Below are 26,398 nucleotides of genomic sequence, written 5' to 3'. Positions count from 1 at the left end.
ACTAACAACACACCCACTAATACAACCACACTCACCAACACTCACACATACACAGTAACTCCACAGGCCCCTTCCAGCCTGTATGGGGGGCGTGGGGACGCAGGAGCACTGATGTCCCTTGCACAGGCGCTCTGGCCCCGCCCCAGGCAGAGGGGCTCTCCCCGCCCACTTACTGCGGCACAGGCCGGGCACTCACCGGCCCTTTGCCAACCGCGAGGGGTCTCTTCCCCTCCCCTCCCCGCCCCCAGCAGCCCTGCACCCGCTCCCGCCCGGCGCCCGGCAGGGGTCGCTGCCGCGGGAGGCCCGCAGACCGGCCGGGCCGCGGGGGGCGGAGCCGCGCCGCGCTCAGAGCTGCCGCCGGAGCCGGGCCATGGAGGAGTTTCACCCCCGCAACGACGAGGTGGGAGCCCGGAGCCCGGAGCCCGGAGCCCGGAGCCCCCGGGTGGGCGGGAGTTGGGGGGTCGCTGCGGCCGGGCCCCGCCCAGCGCGGTCCGGTTGTGCGGCAGCAGCGGGGTGTGACCGAGGGGGCTGCGGCGCCTGTGCCCGGCGGGGCGCTCAGCTGTTCACTCCCCGCCGGCCGGGCGGGCTGGCACGGGCGCTGGCTGCCCGTTGGCCACCTGAGCAGGAGCTGGCAGCAGGCGGGGGAGCGCGGCCGCGGTCGGGGGCTGCGCCCTCCGCCTGTCTGGCTGGGACAGCGCTGTCTGCCCTGCTGAGATCATAGGAACGGCCACACTGGGTCAGACCACGGTCCATCTGGCCCCGTGTCCTGTCTGCCCACTGTGGCTAGTGCCAGGTGCCCCAGGGGGAGAGAACATTACGGGTAATCATCCAACCATCCCTCCCCTGTCGCCCGTTCCAGCCCTGGCACAGAGAGCAGGGACACCATCCCCGCCCAGCCTAGCTGGTAGCCATTGATGGACCCATCTTCCAGCGTCTTACCTACTTTTTTAAACACTGGGATAGTCTTGGCCTTCACAAAAGTCTCTGACAGGGTGTTCCCCAGTTTATGAGTTACGTGATGAAATATTTGCCTTTGTTTGTTTTAATCATGCTGCCTGTTAATTTCATATGAAGAGCCCTAAGTCTTGTAAAAGCAAAAAGGAGTCCAGTCTTTAAGGTGCCACAGGACTCCTCATGGTTTTCGCAGATAAAGATGAACATGGCCACCTCCCTGAGGCTTAATTCTTGTGTCACAGGAAGGAGCAACTAGCACTTCCTTGTCTACTGAGGTAGAGATTGAAATTGGGAAAAGGCTGGGAAGAAACCTAGGCTGTGGACACACTAGCCCCTCCTTTCAGAGGGGCTATGTAATGTGTTACTTTGGGGTATGCTAATGAGGCACTGTTGTGAATATGCAGCACCTCATTAGCATGATAGTTACACAAGCTTTGAAACTGCCGGTTTCGAAACGCAGTCACCCATGTAGCCAGGGGGCCTTTCGAAGTGTACCCCTGATTTTGAAAGCCCCTTTTTCCCAAAACGAGATGGGAAGAAGGGTCTTTTGAAATCAGGGCGTCGTTTCAGGAGGCACCCTGGCTACATGGGTGGCTGCATTTTGAAACCGGCAGTTTCAAAGCACCCATGCCTGCCATTATGCTAATGAGGCGCTGCATACTCATACCACCACTTCAATAGCATATCCCAAAGTGCAACATTATCATAGCCCCTCCGAAAGGAGAGTCTAGTGTGGACACAGCCCTTGAGTCTGGCAGAGGTGGGAGCTGCATGGCCTCAAACCTGTACCAACAGCTGCTCCTTATAACTCCGTTGGTAAAGAGTAGGTAGGAGTTTGAAGCAAAGCTAGAGCAGTTGCTTCCCCAGAGAACATACAAAATAACTGCCAGGGAAAAGGTGTGAAAAAATCATCTGAAAGAAGGCTTCTTCCTCTCTGTGATGAAGGGATTCTGAGGTAAGGTGAGCAAAAAAGTGCAGAAGGTTCAGTTAATAAAGTTTATTCTGAATAAATCCACACAACTGGTTATTTCTTCCCTGTCTTCCTGTGTAGAAAGAGAATGTAGCGTTAGGACAATTCTTGAGCTTTCAAAGAGCACAGAGAAGTTGAAAATGGCAGAATGGTTTTAGTGGGAGTAGTTTGATTTAGGGCTAGGGCCCACAACTGGACCTGCTTGTGCTACTCCTGCATTGTGTGTAAAGTTCAGTTCAGTTATTTGTTCTGGTAGATGCTCATGGGCTACATCTACACTAGCCAAAAACTTCAAAATGGCCATGCAAATGGCCATTTTGAAGTTTACTAATGAAGCTCTGAAATACATATTCAATGCCTCATTAGCATGCGGGCAGCTGTGGCACTTTGAAATTGATGCAGCTCATCGCCACACGGCTGATCCAGACGGGGCTCCTTTCTGAAAGGACCCCGGCTACTTCAAAGTCCCCTTATTCCCATCTGCTCATAGGAATAAGGGGACTTCGAAGTAGCCGGGGTCCTTTCGAAAAGAAGTCGCCTTATTCCTATGAGCAGATGGGAATAAGGGGACTTTGAAGTAGCCAGGGTCCTTTCAAAAAGGAGCCCCGTCTGTACAAGCTGCATCAATTTTGAAGTGCCGTGGCCGCCCACGTGCTAATGAGGCGCTGAATATGTATTTCAGTGCTTTATTAGTAAACTTTGAAATGGCCACTTGCATGACAATTTTGAAGTTTTTGGCTAGTGTAGACACGGCCATGAGGATGCATAAGGCAAGCCTAGAGGCATGGGGTAAGAATCTTTTATGATACGGAAAAATGGTGTTGGATGCTGGCATCCATGCCCCAGCCTTTAAAACCTCTCTCTTTGAAGTGGTGTAGCACGGGAATTAATACCAGGTGGCAGCTATGTTGTGTTAGAGAATTTAGAGGTATTAACAACACCGCTTTTTTGATCTAGTTCGGATATAATTTGACTGGATGTAGTACTTGAGCTATACCTTTTCTAGTTGGGGTAAGAAAAACTATATCCCAACTGTTTCCTTTGTCCTCCAAATAAAATGAAATTCTTTAAGTAACTGATTATAATTTCATCTTTTTAAATTATAGATGGTGTTCAATGCTGAGGAAGCCCACAACATTGTTAAGGAGGTAGGCTATGTTTAACAATTTTAGTGACTTGAATGAAATACAATATTTACAAAAAGCATCAGATCATTTTCAGTAATACATTCTAGCTTTTAAATACGATATTGAAGACCGATTTTAATGCCTTTTTATACAAACGGAAAGTAAATGACAATGAATAATCTGTAATAGAAATTGTTAAATGCAACACTATGGCAACCAACAACTGAGTAGTGTGAAGCTTATTGCTTACAGATCCTGTTGAATTCAGTAGGATACCAAGTCTTAAAATGAGATTTTATAAGGACTTTGCAGACTGCAAGTCCTTCTTTGTGTGCACTGTCAAGCTGCACATTTCAGAAATTGTTCCAGTATGCCTAGAAAACACAAAAACAATGTCAGATAAACGTTTCAGCTCTTTATATTATTAGACTTGGTACGGAGAAATATTATACTTTTTTCAAACCTGCTACTAGGAATTAAGCCAAGTGTCCATCCCCCATTTCAGAAACATATCTAACAGTACCATACTGTTATCCGACAGTAAAACAGCTCTAGAGAGACTAGTAGTCTTTAATATTTTTGAATAAACATACATAAAACAACAATAAAGTAAAAAATGGAAGTCAACAGTCCTGCCTATTTCCTGTAATTGTCACAGTATATAAAGAAAACAAAGCAACAGAAATGTAGCACTTTAAAGACTAACAAAATGATTTATTCAGTGATGAGCCTTCATGGGACACGAAAGCTCATCACCAAATAAATCATAGAACAATAGAGCTGGAAGAGACCTAAGAAGCCATGAAGTCCAGTCCTCTGCCCAAGGCAGGACCGAAGCCCATCAGATCAGCCCAGCCAGGGCTTTGTCGAAGCGAGACTTAAACACCTCCAGGGATGGAGACTCCACTACTTCCCTAGGTAGACCTTTCCAATGCTTCACCACCCTCCTAGTGAAACAGTTTTTCCTAATGTTCAACCTGGACCTTCCCAACTGCAACTTGAGACCATTGTTCTGTGTTCTGCCATCTGTGACCACTGTGAACAGCCTCTCTCCAGCCTCTTTGCAACCTCCCTTCAGTAAGTGGAAGGCTGTTATCAAATCCCCCCCGCCTCAGTCTTCTCTTCTGCGGACTAAACAGACCCAATTCCCTCAACCTTTCTTCATAGGTCATATGCTCCAGCCCCCTAATTATTTTGGTTGCCCTTCACTGGACCCTCACCAGTGTGTCCACATCCTTTCTATAATTGGGGGCCCAGAACTGGACACAGTACTCCAGATGTGGCCTCACCAAAGCCTAATAAAGAGGAACAATCACTTCTCTGGATCTGCTGGCAGCGCTCCTCTTGATGCAACCTAATATGCCATTAGCCTTGTTGGCTACAATGGCACACTGTTGACTCATGTCCAGCTTCTTGTCCACTACAACTCCCAGGTCTTTTTCTGCAGAATTACTACTAAGCCAGTCGGACCCCAGCCTGTAACAATGCTTGGGATTCTTCCAGCCCAGTGCAAGGCTCTGCACTTGTCCTTATTGAACCTCATCAGATTTCTTGTGGCCCAGTCCTCCAATTTGTCTAAGTCACTCTGGACCCTATACCTCCGCTCCAGCATATCTACCTCTCCCCTGGCTTAGTGTCATCCACAAACTTGCTGAGGGTGCAATCCAACCCCTCATCCAGGTCATTGATAAATATGTTGAACAGAACTGGACCCAGAACTGAACCTTGGGACACTCCACTAGAAACCAACTGCCATCCCGACATCGAGCCGTTGATCACTACCCGCTGGACCCGACCTTCTAGCCAGCTTTCTATCCATCTTACTGTCTATTTATCCAATCCACATTCCTTTAACTTGCTGACAAGAATATTGTGGGAGACCGTATCAAAAGCTTTGCTAAAGTCAAGATAAATCGCATCCATTGATTTTTTTCCCCTATCCACAGAACCAGTTATCTCATCGTAGAAACTAATCATATTGGCCAGGCATGACTTGCCCTTTATGAATCTGTGCTGACTATTCCTGATCACTTTCCCCTCCTCCAAATGCCTCAAAATGACTTCCTTGAGGAGCCCCTCCATGATTTTTCCAGGGACTGATGTAAGACTGACAGGCCTATAGTTCCCTGGATCATCTTTCTTCCTTTTTTTAAAGATGGGCACTACATTTGCCTTTTTCCAATGATCTGGGATCTCTCCCGATCTCCACAACTTTTCAAAGATAATGGCCAAGGGATCATCAATGGCATATGCCAACTCCCTCAGAACCCTAGGATGAATTAGGTCCAGGCCCATGGATTTATGTACGTCTAGCTTTTTTAGATAGCTCCTAACCTGTTCTTTCCCCACCAAAGGCTTTCCACCTTTATCCCACAGTGCATCACCTATCGCACTAGTTTGGGAGCTGTCTTTGCCCGTGAAGACAGAGGCAAAGAAAGCATTAAAATACTCCAGCTTTCCCTACATCATCTGTCACTGGGTTACCTCCGTCATCCCCATGCCCTCTCTGATCACATTCTTCTTGGTAACGTGCCTGTATAAACTTTTCTTGTTATCCTTCACATTCCTCGCTACTCACAATTCCAGTTGCGCTTTCACCTTCCTGATAACTGCCCTACATTCTCTAGCTATACATTTATATCCCTCCGTAGACATCTGTCCAAGTTTCCACTTTTTGTAAGCTCCCTTTTTGTGCCTAAGTTTTCCAAGGATTTCCCCGGTAAGCCAGTCTGGTTTCCTACCATACTTACTTCTGTTGCTGCACATCGGGACAGTTTCTTTCTGCGCCTTCAATAGGGCTTCCTTAAAATACTGCTAGTTTTCCTGGACTCTTTTTCCCTTCATGGTAGCATTCCAGGGGATTCTGCCCATCAGGTTCCTGAAGGAGTCAAAGTCTGCTTTTCTGAAGTCCAAGATGTGTAATTTACAGCTCTCTTTCCTTCCTTTGGTCAGGATCCTGAAGTCTACCATCTCATGATCATTGCTTCCCAGGTTGTCACCTATCCCTACCTTCCTTATTAGTTCCTCCCTGTTTGTAAGCAGTAGGTCGAGCTGCGCACGACCTCTGGTCAGGTCCTTCAGCACTTGTACCAAGAAATTATCCCCAACATTCTCCGGAAACTTTCTGGACTGCTTGTGTACTGCCGTATTGGTCTCCCAACAGATGTCAGGGTAATTAAAGTCCCCCGCCGATAACGAGAGCCTGCGATCTGGAACGTTCTCTCAGTTGTCCAAAAAAGGCCTCATCTACCTCATCATCCTGATTTGGTGGCCTGTAGCAGACACCAACCACCACATTTCCGGTGTTGCCTACACCACTAAGCTTGACATGTAGATTCTCAACAGGCTTTTCTCCCTCTATGGACTGGAGTTCCGAGCAATTGAAGTGCTCTCTTATATACAGTGCAACTCCTCCTCCTTTTCTCCCTTGTCTGTTCTTCCTGAACAGTTTATGCCCTTTCATGACAGTGCTCCAGTCATGTGAGTCATCCCACCAAGTCTCTGTTATCCCAATCAAGTCATAGTTCTTAAATATTTAAGTCATAAATCATTTTGTTAGTCTTTGTTACATTTCTGCTGCTTTGTTTTGTTGGAGTACAGACTAACATGGCTACACTCTGTTACAGTATATAAAGGTTGATCAAAACTGCCTGAGGGATTTGATCAGTCCTGCCCTCAGGGCACAGACTGGGTGTTGAATTCAAGGGTTTTACATAAATGGGTCTAAGAATTACATAGATCTTTTTTCATATTCTAATATCTTTACAGTTTAAGACTGTTCAGTATATTTAGTCTCACCAAGTGAATCCACATGACTGGACTCCTTCATGGTAGAGGCTGCCATTTAATTAGAGTTGGAAGAGATTAAATTTACAGGGAGAACGCTTTAAGCTTTTTTTTTTTTTTTTACCATTTTAAGTCTCAGCAGTAGCTGTGTTAGTCTGTAGCTTCACAGAGAGCAAGCAGTCTTGTGGCAAGCTCACATCCTAATATATTTGTTAGTCTCTAAGGTACACAGGACTGCTTATCATTTTAAATTTACATTGTTGGGTTAAACCAGTGTATGTTATTCCCATTAAATATGCTGATTTACTGAAAGGTCTTTTTCACAAAATGTTTCAGCAATACTTAGGAGCCCATACTGCTTGAACAGTGATACCTCAGCCTAGTGCCTCAGTAAGAGTCAGTACTTTACTTCTAGAAAAAACTGTGACAGAACTCAAGCCCCAAAACTGTCCCTTCCCCACCCTCCCTGAAACCCAACTGCCCCCCTGGTAGGGGGCCCAAACCGCCTCCCAGCGGGGCCTGAGCTGCTCCCTGTCAGCTTAACCATCCCCCAGCAGGGCCCAAGCTGCCCCCAAAGGCTTAACTGTCCACCGTGTGCGGCACAAGACAGCCCCCCTCAGGGGCCCAAACTACCCCCGGGTGACTTAACTGCCCCTTGTGCGAGGCCTGAATCGCACCCCCCCACATGGGGCCCAAGCTGGAACCCAAATTGCCTCCTGGCAGCTTAGCCAGCCCTCTCCCCAGCCCAGCTCCAAACCATTGCCCCCAGATTTAACCCACCCCACCCCAAACCCAGGATTCACTCACCTTCCCCCACAGCTGCACAGCTCCCTCTGGCTCCCCCGTGTACAGCACGAAAGGGACAGCTCCCAGTACCCTGCTGTGCTGGTAATAGGACTCAATTTAATTGGTTTGTTTAAACCAATTGAGACCTCTTTTATCGCGGCAGGGCTCTGTGAGCTGGGAGAGAGCGGCAGCAGTGGGAGCCACAAATGGCTCTTTAAAAAGTCATATGCAGCTCAGAGCGGCTCAGACACCTTTTAAAAATGGTAGCACCAGGAAAATAGGTGGTGGAATGCCATTCTGTGGCACTCTGCCAGAAAAAAAGCCCCAGTAAGAGTGATGAGAAAATGTTGTTTCCTCACTGTGAAATAAATTCAAAATCCTCTCTTGACAAAATTGCTAGAACATATTCAATGTCAAAAAACACAACAACAAAACCACTACACATTAAAGTGCTGGACATTGTGTGATCCTAGTGTTGAGTTGAGTGAAGCTCCAACCGTTTCTCCTCATTTTCAGAATAGTTACAGTTGTCCTTGCCTTAGAGTTTAGCAATGTCATAATACACCTGGATAAGATTTATCTTTACGCTGTCAACCCTTCAGCTGCCAAATGCACATTCTTTACTTGCTTTTGCAACTCATTCATTCTCAGCCAAAGAACTCTAACCCTTCCCTGTATGCCCCAATTGCTGGCAGTAGCTAGTGGGAGTTACTGGCATACAGTCTAGGTGTGCTCATGTGTCACATGTATCTGTGCTTGGGCCTGTTTGGTAAAGGTACATTTGGGCAAGAGGATTATTTTGAAGTGTTTGGTAAAGCCTTAATTGTAATTTGACAGGATGTTTGTTTTGCACCCTTTGTGCAGGAGTAATGGGAAGATCTTCATGTGTCCCTGCAGGATTCATCATTTAAGTGCAGAAGTGCACATTATACAGTTTACAGGGCACAGGTATTTTATTACAAAGGATATTTTTGTAATTAGCAAGCTGTGACAGCAGTCTAAGCATTTCTTATCTACATGCACTCTAAGGAAATAGAGTGTGATCAGTGTTTGGTGTAGCTGCATTGAATGTTGGAGGCGGTAATTGACTGTCCTTGGTGGAGGTGTATTTGAGAGATCTGGGGATTATTGTGACAATAAAGAATTTCTTTTTTATTGTCTCATGAATGAGGAAAAGGAAAAGTCTGTGTTGATGTTCTGGATGTGGCATGTATCATTGATGAAAGTTCTTTATCAACATACTGTACAGAAAGGCTATTGTCAGCAGAATATGATGGTGTAGAAGATGAGAGGATTTTAATGATTGTTAAGTGAAAATGTAGTTGAAATGGTATCCTGTGAGTTGTAAAAGGCTGTGAAGTGGTTCTTAAGTGCACATGTGGTATTCTTTCTGGAGAACTGGCTAAGAATATAAGCCAGAATCTATAACATCTTGAATCTTAGTGCCAAAGGCCAGTGTAAGTATCTGGTATGCGCATATGGAGGTGATACTGGGCAACCTGTCCCTCCTCCCCCACTTTGTCCATTCATAATGTTAGCTGGATTCTAGAGGATGAGAGTTAATAGATTGTAAAAACTTGTACATTTCAACAATTCTTAGGGTTGCAGCGTAAAAATTACCCGTGAAAGTGGCATATTAGGGCACAGTCAAGGTTGCATAGGCAACTTTAACTAGTTTTCCTAGTTTTCAGAAGTTTGAGTTTTGCTTCCCTGACTCAATTCTCTTTATTAGTATAGTTTTTCTTACCAGTGAATTTCCTGGTCATTTTAACAGGAAGAGATGTTAGTGGTAGGCTTAGTAATCATTTAGGCAGTTGTACATATGTCCCACAATTTGGACACCAATCTAGCCAGGCTACCACCATTCTGCCATTCCTATCCCCCATGTGTGCACCACAGCTGGATCTCACTAGGTCTGCTTTGGGGCACCCCCATAACCATTCCCCTGATCCATACAATACATTTCCCCCATGTAACCAGGCACCCTCCCCATTACTATACCCATTTTCCCCACCACGAGGGAGATACGTACTCTACTTGTGATGACTTCACACCCTGGTATACAAACATTTCTGTTGCTGTTACTACCTCTCCCCTGGCCCTCCCACAATTACCCAGCTAATATGCAGTTCTGGAGTTTAGCAACAAACTGGCTCAGTCTACACATGTCCCTTTCTAATGAGAGGGTTCAAAAGATGCTAACGAGGCACTGCAGCTATTCGAAAGTGCGGCTTTTTGAATCACATGCCACCCGTGGAGACAGGACCTTCCAAAAGGAACCCCCCCACCCCAGTTTCTGAAAGCCCTTCTTCCCATCTGGTGATCAGAAGAAGGGCTTTCGAAAACTGGGGGGGGGGTCCTTTCGGAAGGTCCCGTCTCCACGGGCAGCGCGTGATTTGAAAAGCCGCACTTTTGAATCGCCACAACCACCATTATGCTAATGAGGTGCTGCATATTCATTGCAACGCCTCTAGCATCTTTTGAACCTGCTCATTAACATGCCTCTTTCAAAAGGAAGACAAAGGGGCTATTACAGTGGAATGACATTCCTATTCAGGTTTCAGAATGGTTGGAGGGTAGGATTTGTGGCAGGGTCAGCAAGAAAAATGTTTTTCCATTCCACAATAGACAGTTAATTGTTTGAGAGAGAGTTCCTCTCACACCTGTCCAATACAAGTATCCGGTCCTCAAAGAGTGAGGTTTCAGAGCTCAGAATGTTTGGGTTCATTACAGTAGAAGTTTGTTCAGCCATGAGTAATCTTCTTCCAGCACTTAATAGGTTTCATCTTACTGCTGTTGCAATTATGCAGACATTCAGCCAAATCAGAAAACCTATCACAGTCCCTGGATACGCATCTCTGATGTGGCCCAAATCTGCTCCTCATATGTTATATGAGGTGACATCAGGCATAAGACCCAGATCATTTCCATCCAAGTAAATTGCCACAATATCAAGTAGGCCACACCCTCAAAATCACTGGTTAGAAAACCATGAAATGGGTAAAACACAGTGCCAGTGCAGGTCATTTGTCTCAGCCCAAGTTAGCCTGTCACGATGTACACCCTGGTGTCTAAAAGTTTTGTTTCAGGAATTGTTCAGAATCCACATGTTGGTAACTCTGGCAGCAGACATTCCTTTTCTCTCCACAGTCAGGTTACCACACCGTTCATTCCAAACCTCCATTCTGTGTCTTGGGAAGCCATATCTACCTGCCCCTAAGATCAGAAAGTTGTCCCTTGCTCTTTCACTGCCCCCTCAGAGCTGCAACCCTTCTTTCTGTCTCACCATTTCCTGTCTTCCCCACCCCAGAGTTCTGTCTCCTCCCCTTCTGATATAACAAAAGCTTTGATTGGGTTAATGTCAGTTGTTCTGCTGGTTTTTTTTTTTTAGTAAACCCTCTCCATAAAAACAAAAACACATAAAACACCTTATTATTAAATGTTTATTCTGCAGGTGTACAAAGGTTCAGATGAGAAACATCAGATTCAAAGGAATGTGCTCATATAAATGCCTTGGTGAACTATCCAGGCAAGCATAAAGTTGGCTGCATAGAAACCCTCATGTATTTTTTTTTCTCCTTGATTGGTATATATTAACTGAAATCCTTTCAGGCAACATATGTGTGCATGGGAAGCGAACATATTCTTAAATACCCTTTTTCAGTTGGGTTCCCACATACCCCTTGTGTTTAGCAGACGCCATACACTAACTTGATAAGACAATTTGAGACCATTATGATCCATATCACATCAATAGCTTGGTCTCTGGCTCTGTTTCAAAAAATGAGAAACAAAAATGGCTATTTTTTCTTTAGAGTACTTCATATTAGGGTTAGTAGCTCTATCCCGTGCCCATCTGAGCCACACCAAATTTCATAAGAATTTGACTAAGCGTGTAGATTTTAAAGAAGGTTTTCCTTTAAGCAGAAGTCATGTTGCAGTCTCAACTATTTAAAGGTCTCTGCAGTCCATGTCTACTAACAGCCTCACTTTAACACATTAGTTTGCACCTTTGAGCTAGACAGAAGAATATATAGTAAATCTCCCACAGTTGGTGGATGCTGAATTACATTTTATTTCCTTATTCAGCAGCTGGCATACAATGAGCTAAATTGATTACAACTTATTCTGATACTCGGTTGCCTTGCAAGTTTTCTGGGATTGATTAGTGAATTTTTGGTTACTCTATTAAATATGTCTTGTTTTGAGTCATTTCATATTGATGTAGTATTAGTGCAATTGATTTTTCTCTACTTTCAGTGCATAGAAGGAATTTTGGGCAAGATGGATTACAATCACAATAAAGTCAATCAGTGGACTGCTACTATAGTGGAGCAATCTTTAACACATCTGGTAAAACTAGGAAAAACATATAAATATATTGGTAAGTACCAGTATCTATATATTTGTTTTCAGGCTAGGAGGTTCTTTGAAGTTTAAAAAAACAATACCCTCTTTCAGTTTTCTCCTGTACTCTTAGTCCCTCCCAAACAGGTGATTAAGAACCAGAAAATGTCTGTTATTTCATTATATGTATGTTCAGTCATAGATATTTATATGTAATAAAACTGCCTGTTGTCATTTTTACTTTATGCTAAATGCTGACAGTGTGCCTATATCAGGTAAATCAGAGGATTATCTTTCCTCTTTCCTTTAAAAAAGATCAAGGAAGGGAAAGTAAAGAAAACAGAAAGTTATTACATCTACCAAAAGATCCTCATTTGAGAGGGTAGGTTGTATTAATCTAAATTTTTACCGCAAGAATTTTAGAAATATTTGTACTTGAAGTTCAGTATACAGTACACACCCTTTTAGTAGATGATTGAATCCTAAAGGATAGATTATGTCCACTGTTTGTGGAGGAGAACTCAAAAGGGGGAAAAGTACACTCTGCCCACTTTGGCCCTTACACATGGTCTGGACACAATGGCAGAGCACATCTTTCCCTTGGGAAGTGCAAGGACTCCCACTAACTGGATCTGATGCTGACACTTGGCTTCTTCAAATGCAATTGGATCATGTTAGATGGTGCACCCTCTTAAAAGATGGTATAGGAGTACATGCTGCTTCTGCTCTGAAGAGTTCCAAAAAACACCATCTGCATAAAGCACAATTTCTCCTGCACCATTTGGACAGTATGATTCCACACCAGCTTAGTGAATGGCTGTCCTTTCAGTTTCAAATTAATTCTGAATATTTCAAAAGATAATTAAGGAACTTAGTCATACAAATGAGCTTTGTTGGAAGGCAGTTACATACATACCAGTTGGACCAGAGCTGGGCAATAAGCAGCCTTCAGCTGGACGTGGTTTACCAGGCACTTTATTTACCTGAGCATCCGTAGGCATGGCCACTCACAGTTCCCATTGGCTGCAGTTTCCATTCTTGGCCATTGTCTGGGGAAGGAAACCAGGGCCAACAGGCCAACTGCTGTTATTTCAAGATAACTTGGCCAAGTAGCCAAAGCCTTATTGTCCATCCCTGCGTGAGGGTTATGTCTAAACTGCAAGCTAGGGGTAAGCTTCCTCTGCTTCTGTATGCATACTTATGCTAGCTCTCAGAACTAGCATGTGTAGGATAAATGTCAGGGTAGCAGCTGCATGGCTGAGCCTGAAACTTTCCTTGTTTTGAGACCTAGGTAAATAAATGTTTTCAGGTTAGTAAAATGCTAGCTTATACACAGTAGTGTGATTTAAAAAAAATCCTCTTCCCTTTATGTATTTGTTATGGTCACTAAATGAATGTGTCTTTTTAACTGTGTGCTGAGTCTTTTAGTTATAAGTTTCACGACACTAGTTTCAATCAGTCTGCACATTCATCAGTCTTTTGTTTTATTAATGAAAATACGGATTTTATCACTCTCTCCTTCAGTATCCTGTGCAGTGATGCAGAAGAGTGGAGCTGGTCTCCATACAGCAAGCTCGTGCTTTTGGGATACCACAACTGATGGTAAGTGCCCTCATCCAGGCTTAAGACAAATTAGACAGTGAGGTGCTACCTATTGCTGAGCTGTGTTGCAAATAGTATTTTGCTGTTTGAAGGGTTGATTACAAAAAGCCACCAACTCCAGAATTGGAAGCCTTGTTTGCATTTTCAGCAGATGCAGGCAGAACTGAATGAGCTGTAGACGGACTGAGAACACTGAGTGCCTGCATGCACTTGCTATGGTGAAATTAGCAATGTCAGTGAAGCAGTCTTCAGTTGAAAGAAAGATTGTGCAGATTTGTCCCCATAGAATATCTTCAGTTGTAGGGACACTGACTTAGTAGTGTATGCTCTATGTGTAAGCTTGCAGTTGTGAATATCTGCCTTCTTATAATAAATGGACAGCCCTACCCTAACAAAGAAGTTGGCATGAATAAAGAATTGACCTTTTTTTTTTTTCTGAAACAGAAATAGTTTGACTAGTGTTCTTATACCTCTTATTTCTTTCTTGCAGTCAGTTGCCACATTCCTTTATTTTATTCTTCTGCATTATTTCCAAGTGCCTCTGTTTCAGTTCACAATGGGGTGTTGTAAGATTATTAGAATTATTTCAAGCCCACCATGACTCAAATCTTCAGGTACTGTAGAAAGGACTGAAAATGAGGCACTGTTGTTAAAGAAGGTTAAAAGACTATATTTAACACACAAGACTTGAGTTGAGGCATTAGTTAGAAACTTGGTTCCAATAAACAAGCATGTTCAAATCAGAGTTCATTGGTGTATATATATATTGTTGATTTTAGAAATGCTAGAGCAGCAGCTTCTTATGCTCATTTCCCATTACGTTCCATGTTTAAAAAAATCATATTTATATTCTTAATCGGGGCTTCAAACTCACAGCCTGGGAACCATCTGTGGCCCGAGCATTTCCATATTCTGGTCCACACACGGCCACTGTTGATTCCCTGCAGCCAGAGTTGGCGGGTAGGGTCTTTATCTTTCCCTGAAGTCAAGCCCATGCTCTGCCCTTGTGCTGTCTCTTCCCACCCCTGCTCTGCCTTCTCCCCTACATTGTACTGAAGGGTGCAGCCTTTGGGACGACTGGGGGTGCCCGGAGTAGGGAAAAAGGTAGGGCTTGGAGAGATGTGGGGGAAAGAGAGACTACCTGGAGAACCACCCTCCTGGAGCCCTGCCAGAGAGGGGTGCTCTCTGGCCCACTAAGAGAATTTGAGGACGGGCATTGGCCCTAAGGTAAATTGGGTTTGAGGTCCCTGGTATTAATTTTATAAGTGTAGTATGACTCAATTCTTACTGTGCCAGGGAAGATACTTTTAGAAGCAAAAAGGCAAAAGAACTGAAAAGCATATAAAAGGATTTGAAATTATTGGTTCATTGGTGGAACATGGAGGGGGTGAAATCCTTGTTGACAGGGTACAAAAAACTATTTCTTCAATCAGTTTATTTAAAAATTCTTTCTGAACCAATCTTCTTTCTCTGTGACTGTGCCATGTAGGCTTTGAACTTAAGTAATTATTAAATACTGAGTGACAGGGAAGAACAAGAAATAATTCTCTGTCATCGGGGAAATTATTAGTTGATGAGGAAGTCATTAATCAAAGTATTTCACTCCTTTCTTATACCCCACAGCAATTTGCATTTCTCTGCTCTTTAACTGCAGAGTCAAAAGTTGGAGGAAAAGCTATTTTTGTTAGCAGTCAGAAAGGTGCAGAGATCTGTAATGAAGAAATAGGAATACTAGTGAGAAAATAATTTTCTGTATTAGTTGTTTTATCTTCTTTAAAATTAAGTTGATTAGTAAATAATAGTATGTGTAAATTTGATGCAGTTTTGGTAGTATTAATCTCTGTATTCCACAGAGAAAAACATAAGAGTAAATTCATCTTTATGGATAGGATTATAAATTCTTTACATTTCCTTACAAAGAAATGAGCATGAGGAGATTTTTAATCTAAATTTCTGGTCTTTTGCACTGAAATGTGGTAGAATTTAACAGCGAAGGCACAGGAAACAAGCTTATTTTCTGATTTTTAAAATTATCTTTTAGGAACCTGCACAGTGAGATGGGAAAACCGAACTATGAACTGCATTGTCAACATTTTTGCCGTTGCTGTCGTCCTGTAACTGATTGGAGAACAAATATTAAGTTACACCAAAGCCTTTAAGATCAAAAAGTGTCAGTCTCAAAGCTTATTACCATTATTCAGTACCATTTCTGTGCTAAAGAGGAAAGATATGCAGCATGATGTAAAGTCCACTACACAAAGTGTACATTCTAAACAAATTGTTTTGATTTAGCTAGCTACAACTAGTTTTTCTTTAGGAAACTTTAGCAGTTTAAGTATTCCATATGAATGATATGTTAAACTGGAGATGCCATGACATTAATCAAATGAGAATATGGATATGTGTATCAAAGGATTACATCTACAATGCATGCGAAAGTGTGACTAGCACAGTTAGGCATCCCCATACTTGCCTTAAATCTCGATAGTATGATAGACTGGAAGTGAATATATTGGCTAGCTGCCCAAATACAAACCAATGAGAGCACCTGGGTATTTACTCGGTTGCTAGCCCATGGTAAAACCTGTGCCACCACTTTATACTACTTTTATCCATACTAACTAGATTAAAATAACACAAGCATGCCTACTCACACTACAGGTTGTACCTCTCAAATCTGGTACTCTCTCATCTGGCAACGTCCATTGACCCCCGAGCCTCCACCAGTCTCGCAGCCTCAGGGGATAGAAACGGAGTCCCTCAGTTGCCCTGCAGCCACACGGGGTGAGGGCTGGAACCCCATGGCAGACCCAGGGAGCCTGGGCTGGGGCCAGCGTCCCAGGGGAGGGAGGCTGGAAACTAGGGCCACAGCAGTGCAGGGAGCACAGGGCCACCTGGGGTCAAAAGCCCTGGACCTCCCCTGGTCCGGCAAATTCTCTTTTTCAGGGCCCATCAGGTCCCAATCATGCTGGACCAAGGAGGTGCAACTTGTAAAATCACACCTTCACGTGCAATGTATGGGCAACCTGACACTGTACTCACAGGGTGATAGATTAATTTAATCAGCAGAAGGAAGGTGAAAGGATACAAATGTTAAGAAGCAGCAAGATTAAAATGCAAATGGAAACAAACTAAGAATTACATTTATATTATTCCTGGTGCTGAATGAGAAAACTCAGAGCCTCTCATCTGATTAAATATTGATGCTGCATAAACACCACAGTTATTTGTTCAAATGGAAAAAGCCCACAAAACTTGAATATTAATGCTGCTTGGGGCACAAAATGACTTTGTCATGCCAAAGCATTTATTTCCTCGGTAGACTCTAGCCCTTTTAAAGGGTATGATCTTTCTGTAAATACGGTTTAGAATGTTGTCCTTGAATTCAGTGGAAACATGATTGGGTCCATTCTTTGTGAGCACTTAATACATATTTCTTAAGAATTCACCAAGGTACTAAAACTAGTTTAAATCTGACCTGGCCCGATTGGATTAGTAAGTGGAAGAATATAGGAAAATTCATGACATTAGCATCATTAACATTCCCGATCCTGTTTGAGTAGGTGGTCTTTCCTAAGTAAGGGCCCAGTTCTACACCCATTGACTTCAATAGAGGTAGAGTTGGGACTTGATTGCTCCAAGTTACTTACAGCAGTCATACAGAGTGAAAAATGAATTTGCGTATGTAGGTGGATGCCCACATTTTTAAAAGGGCCTTATCCTCTTTTTAAACACAAATATATAGAGCATATCCTTAAATTATATTTATAAATAAATATTGCCTATATTCCAGAGTCTAAATTTGTATAACAGCTGTGGAACTTAAAATTAGTAACTTAACAAAGGCCCCCATTTTGCAACATTCATACATGTATTCAGTTCACTGCTATGAGCAATCCTATTGATTTGTCACAAGATGAGTAAAAATTTTTTTGCATATCAGCAATTGCAGAATTGGGGCATAAATTATACAAATGTTCAAGTATTTGTACTGATGATAAAAAATTAGTAACTTAACAAATTTGCAATTCTGTTTTTTTTTCCTATACTTGAAGATAAGATACAAAGTGATACTTTGTTCTGTGTAACTAGGTGTGCTGGAGTTCCACTGTGGGAAAGCTCACTAAAAATCTTGAAAGTATTAATTGTTGTAAAGTTGCTATTGTCATTGAGTTGCAGCTATTTTAAGTTCTGCGTTATCTGATATACCGCTTAGGCTATGTCTACACTAGCTCCCAACTAATTCTCCCCCAGCGGCAACTTGGAAATGTTAAACTTCAAAGTGCCAGCTTGTGTGTAACCGTGGCTAACCCGCGGGTACTTCGAAGTGCCTGGACTACTTCAAAGTCCCTTTACTCCTGAGGAATAAGTAGTGTATCAGGCATAAAGAGACTTCAAACTACCCATGGGTTAGCCACGGCTACACACAAGCCGGCACTTCGAAGTTTAACACTTCGAAGTTGCCACGGAGCAGAATGAGCTTAATGAAGTGCTGCATATGCACTGCAGTCCTTCATTAATAATCTCCCGACATCCTACTTACTGTGCTCCCTTTGAAGTTGGGAGCTAGTGTAGACACAGCCTTAAAGATTTTTTTTCTGATTTCCTGCACATCTTTAGAATAGATAGTAACTATCTAATAGTTGCTATAAATGTGCTTTGCTTTTTAACATGGACTTTGAAAGCCCTGCTTCTGTTTTATGCAGTTCTGATTTTTTTTTAAGTTGTTTTTCAGAGCCACTCTGATTTGGTCAAACAGCAAATATGTTCTTAAAAAATAAGTTATAACAGCCCTGTTCAAACTATATGAAAAAGTAGCTACAAGGCTCTAAAACTTAGAAGCTAAATACATTGAGAATACACAATACTAGTTCAAAATCTATTGCTTTCCAGGCATAAATAAAACAGAATTCAGCTTTTGTATGAGCACAAATAGAGTAAAGCTCTAAAACATTGCATTTGTCTAGGAGGCAAGTATGGTGTCAAAATATTTGAATGGTGCACTGAATTTCATATATATATAATAAAGAAACTTAAGAAAGATTATTTGGTTTAGGGTAAGATGCAAATGAGTAAAAATATAGAGATAGCTGCTATACCATTAATTTTATAAGCTTTATATGCCATAGCTGGAGTAAATACTCCTAATAGCCATTAAATTTGCTATTCTGGTTTTTTTTTCCCTATACTTGAAGATAAGATACAAAGTGATATCTTGTTCCGTGTAACTAGGTGTGCTGGAGTTCCACTGTGGGAAAGCTCACTAAAAATCTTGAAAGAATTGATAGTTGTAAAGTTTTTTCATTTTGTATCTACCAAAAATAAAGATGATTTGCCTTGATTCTGTTTAGCTTTGGTATGATCAAATTAGATTATATAAGATGCTTGCTATTTTATCTTCCCCCTCTTACTGTTTTATAAGTAGAACATGTTTATTACAGGTGCATAGATATTTTGGAAACTAGGGATCTATCCTGGCAAGTACCCCAAAATTCATGGAGTAGAGCCAATTTCTCATGTCCCTCCCCAATATTACATTCATTCTCTTATTGCCTTTCCTAGTATTTTACAAGATAACTTTTATTAGTTCAACTAGTTATCTTCATTACCAAAACTTTAGGGCAACAGCCTTTTTTCTACATTGTTTAATGTTGACCCATTAGAAGTTGTTTCATTATCTACTTTGTACTTTTTTCCTCCTCAGTGAATGCTATAGCTACAAACATTTCTTGTCATAATTTACTCCAAAATACATTACTGCATTTCTTCAGCATATTGGGATTTTTAAAAGTAATTTCAGAATTTGCTTTTTATCCCCAAACATTTCAAAACTCTTCATACTGAATAAGTATTGGTTTAGCATAAGTAGTAACAAACTTGTTATCCCCTCATTGGTCACAGATGGAGGAAAACCCTGCAGGTCCAAGTGGAAAAGATATCAAAGCTGTTGGGTGGGGGAGGGGAGAGTAAGGAGCAAAATGCCAATTTCCCTAATTTTTTCTTCTGCTAACAATGCAGATTCACTTCTAAGATGTTGGACTGTATTATTTGGCAAGTGCAACCTGCTCTCTTTTCATGGTATGGAATGACCTGAGCTGAGATTCTCTGATAGCTGAAATAATGCAGAAGCAAAAGTGCTAACTGAAGAGAATCTAGGTCTTTGTATAGATAGCCATGGCCTTCACAGGTCACATTAGACCCACGCCTTCTTTTCTAGGAAGCAAACCTGAGTCCCCAAACCTCTGATAGAGTTAATGGGAACCTGAGGAGAATCTTGTGGAATTTCTAATCTCTGTACATGATACATGACGCTGGAGTCCAAAGTTAGTCTTATGATTTCATGCCACCAACCATAGTGCAAACGTAATTTTATCTTTGCAAAATAAAACCTTAGAAGTGGTTCCCTTCCTGTTATGCTCATCTGGTCAGAAAAAGGCTATTGTACATCTCACATTTGTATTATAGCATATTTTAGCAGAAGATCCTAAAGTTCTTCGCATAAAATCAGTGAAGCTTCATTTCCACATTAGCTTATATAAGTGCTAGGTATAATGACAATGGAGTTTCAAAGCATAATTAAAATGTGTCCCTATAGTTTTACACTGGGAAAACTTATTGAAAAACTAGATTATAGAATAAAGAGATGAGGTTAGATAGTACTTCATCCATCTGTCCCTCTAATATCTCGGGACCAACGTGATTAGAAATGACACCACCAATATAGGGAATGAAAGTAGGGTATCTCTCAAATCATATCTTTTCACAGCAGCCAAAACCAGATGCTTCAGTGTAGGTGCAAAATATCCTATGATAGAAAGTTCTGAAATAACCTGCACGCAGGAAATGTGTGCTATTCTTGATCACTTAAGGCTTGAACACAATGAGAATGCAAATTACAAGAGTGTGATTCATAAAACATACTGATGATTGATCCATGTAGACTTGGGGTGGGTGATAATTTTTCATTGGGGGGGGACACTCCAAGATTTTGATAAGTGGTCAAGGGCTACACTTTTCTATGGAGGTGTGGGGTCTGGGATGGAGGTAGGATGCAGAAGGGACCTCAGGGTAGGGGATGGGTGCCCAATAAGGTGTGGGATCTGTGAGGGAGTTTGAGTAAAGGAGGTGGTTGTGATCTGGGGCAGGAGTATGGGGTGCAGGGTCTGGGAGGAGGGTGTGGGTGCAGATGAGGAGTCTGGCCCAAGGGAGGGACATAAGAGCAGATGCAGGGTTTGAGAGTGAGTTGTGACATGGGATGGTGGGAGGAGGAGGGTTCAGAGGGTTTGGGTGTGACCTGATGCAGGGTCCAGGAGGAAGTATTGTTTCAGGAGAGGATTCTGGCCTGTAAAGCTATGTCTACACTAGCATTCCTCTTTTGAAACAGGCATGCAAATGAGGGAAATAAAATGCAAATGAGGTGCAAGTTTACATATATGACACCTGATTTGCATATTCTTATTTCAAAACAGCTTATTTTTAAAGATGAAAAGCAGTGAAGATGCACTAGAAAGGAACATAAACACTGCCAAATTAAGTGTAAAACTGTAATAAGGAAAGCCAAAAAAGATCTTGAGGAACAGCTAGCCAACAGCTCAAAAAGTAATAAAATGTTTTTTAAATACATTAGAAGCAGGAAGCCTGCTACAAAACCAGTGGGTCCCCTAGCTGATTCAACTACAAAAGGAGCAATCAACGATGATAAAGCCATTGCAGAGAGACTAAATGATTTCTTTGCTTCAGTCTTCACGGCTGAGGATGTTGGGGAGATTCCCAAACCTGTGTCGTTTTTGTGAGAAATGAAACAGGAATTGTCCTGGATTGAAGTGTCATTAGAAGAGATTTTGGAACAAATAGATAAGCTTAATGTTAACAAATCACCAGGACTGGATGGCATTCATCCAAGGGTTCTGAAAGAACTCAAATGGGAAATTGCAGAACTATTAACACTAGTTTTTAACCTGTCCTTTGGATCAGCTTCTGTACCTAATGACTGGAAGATAGCTAATGTGACACCAATGTTTAAAAAGGCTCTAGAGGTGACCCTGGCAATTACAGACTGGTAAGTTTAATGTCAGTTCCGGGCAAATTAGTTGAAACAATAGTAAAGAATAAAATTATCTGGCACCTAAAAGAACATAGTTTGATGGGCAAAAGTCAACATGGTTTCTGCAGAGGGAAATCATGTCTTACTAATCTGTTAGAGTTCTTTGAAGGGGTTAACAAATATGCCAAGAGGAGAGATCCAGTGGATATAGTATACTTAGATTTCCAGAAAGCCTTTGACAAGGTACCTCATCAAAGGCTCTTATGTAAATTAAGTTGTCATGGGATAAGAGGGAAGGTCCTTTCATGGACTGAGAACTGGTTAAAAGACAGGAAAAAATGGGTAGGCATAAATGGTAAATTTTCCAAATGGAGAGGGGTAACTAGTGGTGTCCCCGAGGGTCAGTCCTAGGACCAATCCTGTTCAATTTATTCATAAATGATCTGGGGAAGAGGATGAGCAGTGAGGTGGCAAAGTTTGCAGATGACACTATATACCAATATACTTCTTCGTTGACAAGCCCTTAGCTCTATGTCCTGAAGCACGAAGTTCATATACACAATTTTTTTTACAGTGTAACTTTTAAAATAAATGGGTCATAAACATGTCTCATCCTTTCCTGAATTCTGCATGACTCTTAAGCTTTATATTGTGACAGTGAGTTCTGCAGATTTATGCGTAGTGCAATGGGGTAACAAAACTGGGCTAAAAAGGCATTTAAAAAAATCCTTTTGTCTCCTGTCCCAATGAGCTTATGTGAGCTAGCTATAAAAAAGTAATGATAAACTGGGGAGGAAGGAGATGTCGTATGCTTAAATAGTTGCTGGGCTTAGTAATGTACACAGTTTTAATTTCTATTACCATCTAATTACATTGACTGTCTCCTCTCATATAAATAACTAGGAGGCTGCATTACTAACCACAGCTACCATATAACCCTATTATTGTAACCATTTTCCTCCTCTCCTTCTGCCCACACCCCACTATACCATCATCTCATTAGTTCTGTGGGGCAAGGGCAAGATTTTTGTTTTGTTAGTTTATTTTTAACAGCCCAAGAGGCCTCACCCAAACTAAAAGCTTAGACCAAAAAAGAGAAAAAACGTATCAGCCATGTATTTATAACTAGTATTTGACATTGCTTTGTGCCATCGGTTTCAACTTCTTAGCATCACATGCTGTTACAAGGATCTCACGCTCATGTTATATTCTGGGTGCACAAGACTTTTCCATCCAAAGTGAATATATAATGCCACAGCATGCTAATCACCACTGAACCCTTCCACTTAGCCAGGATAAGTGGCCAGGCAGGACTTGGGGCTTTACTTGGATAATATCTTCACTGAAGTCCCCTGTACAAAGAGAGCGATAGCATGCAACAGGGGCAAACAACAGAAGCAGTAGGGTCATCAGCAGAATCATCTTTACAGGTTTGGAGATTATGCTGAAGGATCATCACCCAGGCTTCTACAGGGCAAGAAACACTGGAAGCTGGTGGAGGACTCCTCTTGGTTTCATACATCCTCCTAATGGCATGGGAAGAGCAGCCCTCTAGGTTCTCATCATTGATCACCTCCTTAGGACCTTCCAAAGTTCAAGGGCTTGCTATCAAGTCCCCAAAATTGTCCATGACATATGGTTTTTGCATCTGCTGCTCTATGGTAAAAATGTGGAAAGTGGCGTTTCCACTTCAAATTCCTTTTAAACTTGTATTTTCAAAGTTGTATGGCTACTGCTGTGTGGTTGTAGAGGTGTGTTGCTTACCCTCTGATCTGGAAGGCAAAGGCCACTTCAATGTACCCTGGTGAGCGGGGCCAAATCACCCTTGCCCTGCCTTTTGGAAGTAGAGGTACACAGGGGGAAGTATAAAGGGTGGAGTTGAGAGCTCAGTTGGGGCCCACCTGCTGGAGGATACTGAACTGAGCCTGCGAGCAGAGGGTGATAGGCCTGGAACACCCAGACCATGGCCTGACACTGATCCAGCGAAGCAAATAATTGGCTAGGGTCCTCTGGAAACCCTGACAGTCACAGATCCCAAAAAGCTCACCACCATGAGCTTGTGGTGACCAATCCCTGAAACAACAGGTTTGCCTGAATGGGAAGGATAGTGTGGCCCAGGGATAGCTGGAGTGAGTCATCATGTTGCGGTGTGGACTCCATGCTGACTTAGTGGCAGTCCAGGCTGCAGCCCTTAGGGCCTTGGCTGGGGAGCAATGGAATGGAGTGAGTGGGCTTGCATCCCTCTGCCACTCGCCCTTCATGGGTGGCAGCTTTCCCCATTTCCTTGCTAGAGAGGAGCTACTTACTTGCTTTTTGTTGCTCTGACTGTAGCCAGGCTGAGCTCAGTGAATCTGGGATTGACCCACTCGAAACCAGAACATGGGTTAGTTAAGGCTTATGGATAAGCAGGCTGTCTCTCTCTCTCCCAAGGTGAAATTGAGACCCACGCTCCAATCTACTACAGTGATATAAAACAGTTTGAAAATTCACAATGAACCACAAAAGTTAACTGATCAACAGGCAGAGTAGGGGCAGCTGCCTACATATTTTAGAATGCATCTGTCTGTGCAGCTGTGAGTCTGTTTGTTCAAGAGCTCCTCCTAAACCGTAAGAGCTAGGATCACCAGATATAGCATACAGCTTCCTCTTACCTTAACTTCAAGCAAGGTCAGAGTTTGGTTGTGCCAGGAAAATGGGAAGTGCCTGCAATCTAATGGTTTTCTAGAACATGGAAAGACAGGGGTACCCACAGGAGGGACAGCATACTTCACACTCACCACTAGGGGCAGCAAGTACAGGGAACAGCCATACTTCAGAGTGACCCCTGGGGGCAGCCACAGCAGGAAAACAGAGGCCACTTAAGGACAGCATAAGTGCCTGCATGAACCAAGCCCTCCCCACTGGGCCCTCGGTCGCAGCGCCGTTCCTGGGATCCTGCTACAGGACTAACCTCCACAGCAGGTGCTGAGGCCTCCCCATCCCCCGAGCTCATACTGGGGCTATGGAAGATGCACTGGCTCCTCACTCAAACTCAGGCAGGGCCTAGGGAAGGTGTCTGGTCACCCCTATCCCTGCAACCCTGGAGGTGCCTCAGGCTGGGACCAGGGAACACGTTCTGCCTGCCCCACTCCACCAGAGCAATGCTGGATAAATCTGTTAGTAAACTATAAAACAAGCTTCAAACCTTCTGCTCCTGACAAAGGACTATTAAGATGCAAGTACGTATGAGGAAGCAGGAATAAGAAAAAATGTAAGACCTCCAGGGGCCTGACTGGAGTTTGAGTCTCCAGCCTTGCTTCATTACTTGCTCAAGACCATCTATGTGAGGGTGACCCAGGGATTAACTCATTGTTTTCTAGAACCAGGGATATTCTGTGCACCCTCTCATACAAACAAGGTTTTCAACGAACAGTATAAGAACCAGATGCATTTCATTATTCACTCTTCTAACCCTTACTCAAAGCTATACTTTTAAGTCAGATATAAGTAGTATATTTCACATATTATCAGCTCATATTTCTAATGTAGTGGTGTCTAGAGACCCCAGACTGAGAGCAGGATCCCATTTACAAGGTGTTCAGCAAACAAATACTCTATTGTAAGGGTCTTAAAATATAGGATATAGATTCACTATACAATGGAGGGTTGAAAGAACAAGGTAACATCAACGATAGGTGTGATTACCTTTTGCCAGCTATCACAATGGGTTCAGTAGTTACAGGACTAACCAATGCCAGAAAGTAATTTTTGGGGCTTAGTTTATGGGTTTTTTTAATTATCCTTTTGTTGCTTGTTTATTTTAAGAATAGACCCGACAAAATACAGGAATCCACCCTACGGTTTTTACTAATTTGTTATTTTGAATTTGATGTCCATATTAAGGACGTGCAGGTCAACGTTGTGGCATATGTATAGGTATACAGTTGAACAATACTCTTTGAAAGGTGTATGGGTCTAAGGCAACAGGTCCAAGTTTCAAAACAAAAAAGCAGTCCAGTAGCACTTTATAGACTAACATAATAATTTAGTAGGTGGTGAGCTTTCGTGGGGTAGTTTTAATAGTATATAGACTAACACGGCTATCTTTCTGTTACTAGTGTCTGAGTTTGTGTTATATGATAACAATTGCCCCTGGAACAGTCAGTTAATTTTGTAAACAAAACCACAGTTGAGTATTCCATGAATGTCAATGATGGTTAATTTGAACTATAGTTTACATAATTACTTGTAATAAAATATGCTTTAGTTAGAAACATCAATACTAAATTAAGAAGAGTTTTGGAGTAGATGGGCAGGAAGATAAAGTGGATAGTTATACTTTAGAGAATAGCCATGTGTCCCAAGTTAGAGTTCGGGGGATAGGATTCCAGTTTAGAATCAGGGTACTGAAATCTGAAGACCATCTGTTCACAGAGTAGTTTTGCCATCTCTGGCCAACTCTTGTAAATATCCCTTCTTTGTGTAGTATTTTGGTTTAATCTGAATTGGAACTGGAAAATACAAGCTTTCCAGTTTTGACTCCATCCTGGAGTTTCTGGATCCCCCAGTAGGGCCAGATATGCACCCCCCGAGTTAAATTAAACCTCTTTGAAGTTTGGTTTTCAGATTCTGGGTTTGGTCCATCTCTGATTGAACAATGCTGTCAGGTGTTTAATCTCTAATCTGTGGCTTTGCAAAGTACTTTGGTGTATGACTGAATACTGCACTCTGAACAACTGTATATTTTGGTGTCCATACTGCAATATTTTCACTTGGACCATTTTTATTTTTAACCACTGTTAA

At 42.5% G+C, this 26,398-nt stretch overlaps 1 protein-coding gene across 1 annotated transcript; it reads left to right on the top strand.

The window, feature by feature from the left end:
• Positions 1–253: 253 nt before the first annotated feature.
• Positions 254–18,913, top strand: DYNLT3 (dynein light chain Tctex-type 3). Its single transcript, XM_074983395.1, has 5 exons — positions 254–400; positions 3,031–3,072; positions 11,884–12,007; positions 13,495–13,572; positions 15,614–18,913. Exons 1-5 carry the CDS (start codon positions 371–373, stop codon positions 15,688–15,690), a joined length of 351 nt encoding a protein of 116 aa, XP_074839496.1. The 5' UTR covers positions 254–370; the 3' UTR covers positions 15,691–18,913.
• Positions 18,914–26,398: the final 7,485 nt, after the last annotated feature.

The sequence above is a fragment of the Carettochelys insculpta genome, chromosome 1, assembly GCF_033958435.1.
Source record: "Carettochelys insculpta isolate YL-2023 chromosome 1, ASM3395843v1, whole genome shotgun sequence".
Lineage (NCBI taxonomy): Eukaryota > Metazoa > Chordata > Testudines > Carettochelyidae > Carettochelys > Carettochelys insculpta.
Note: the sequence above shows the minus strand (reverse complement) of the source record. Positions and strands in the feature narration are given on the sequence as shown.

Bases quoted from the DNA above. Each gene is read 5' to 3' on its own strand.
- DYNLT3 (XM_074983395.1), top strand. From the start codon at position 371: ATGGAGGAGTTTCACCCCCGCAACGACGAG. The intron at 3,073-11,883 runs GTAGGCTATGTT...CTCTACTTTCAG, and splicing joins CCCACAACATTGTTAAGGAG to TGCATAGAAGGAATTTTGGG. The intron at 12,008-13,494 runs GTAAGTACCAGT...TCTCTCCTTCAG, and splicing joins AAAAACATATAAATATATTG to TATCCTGTGCAGTGATGCAG.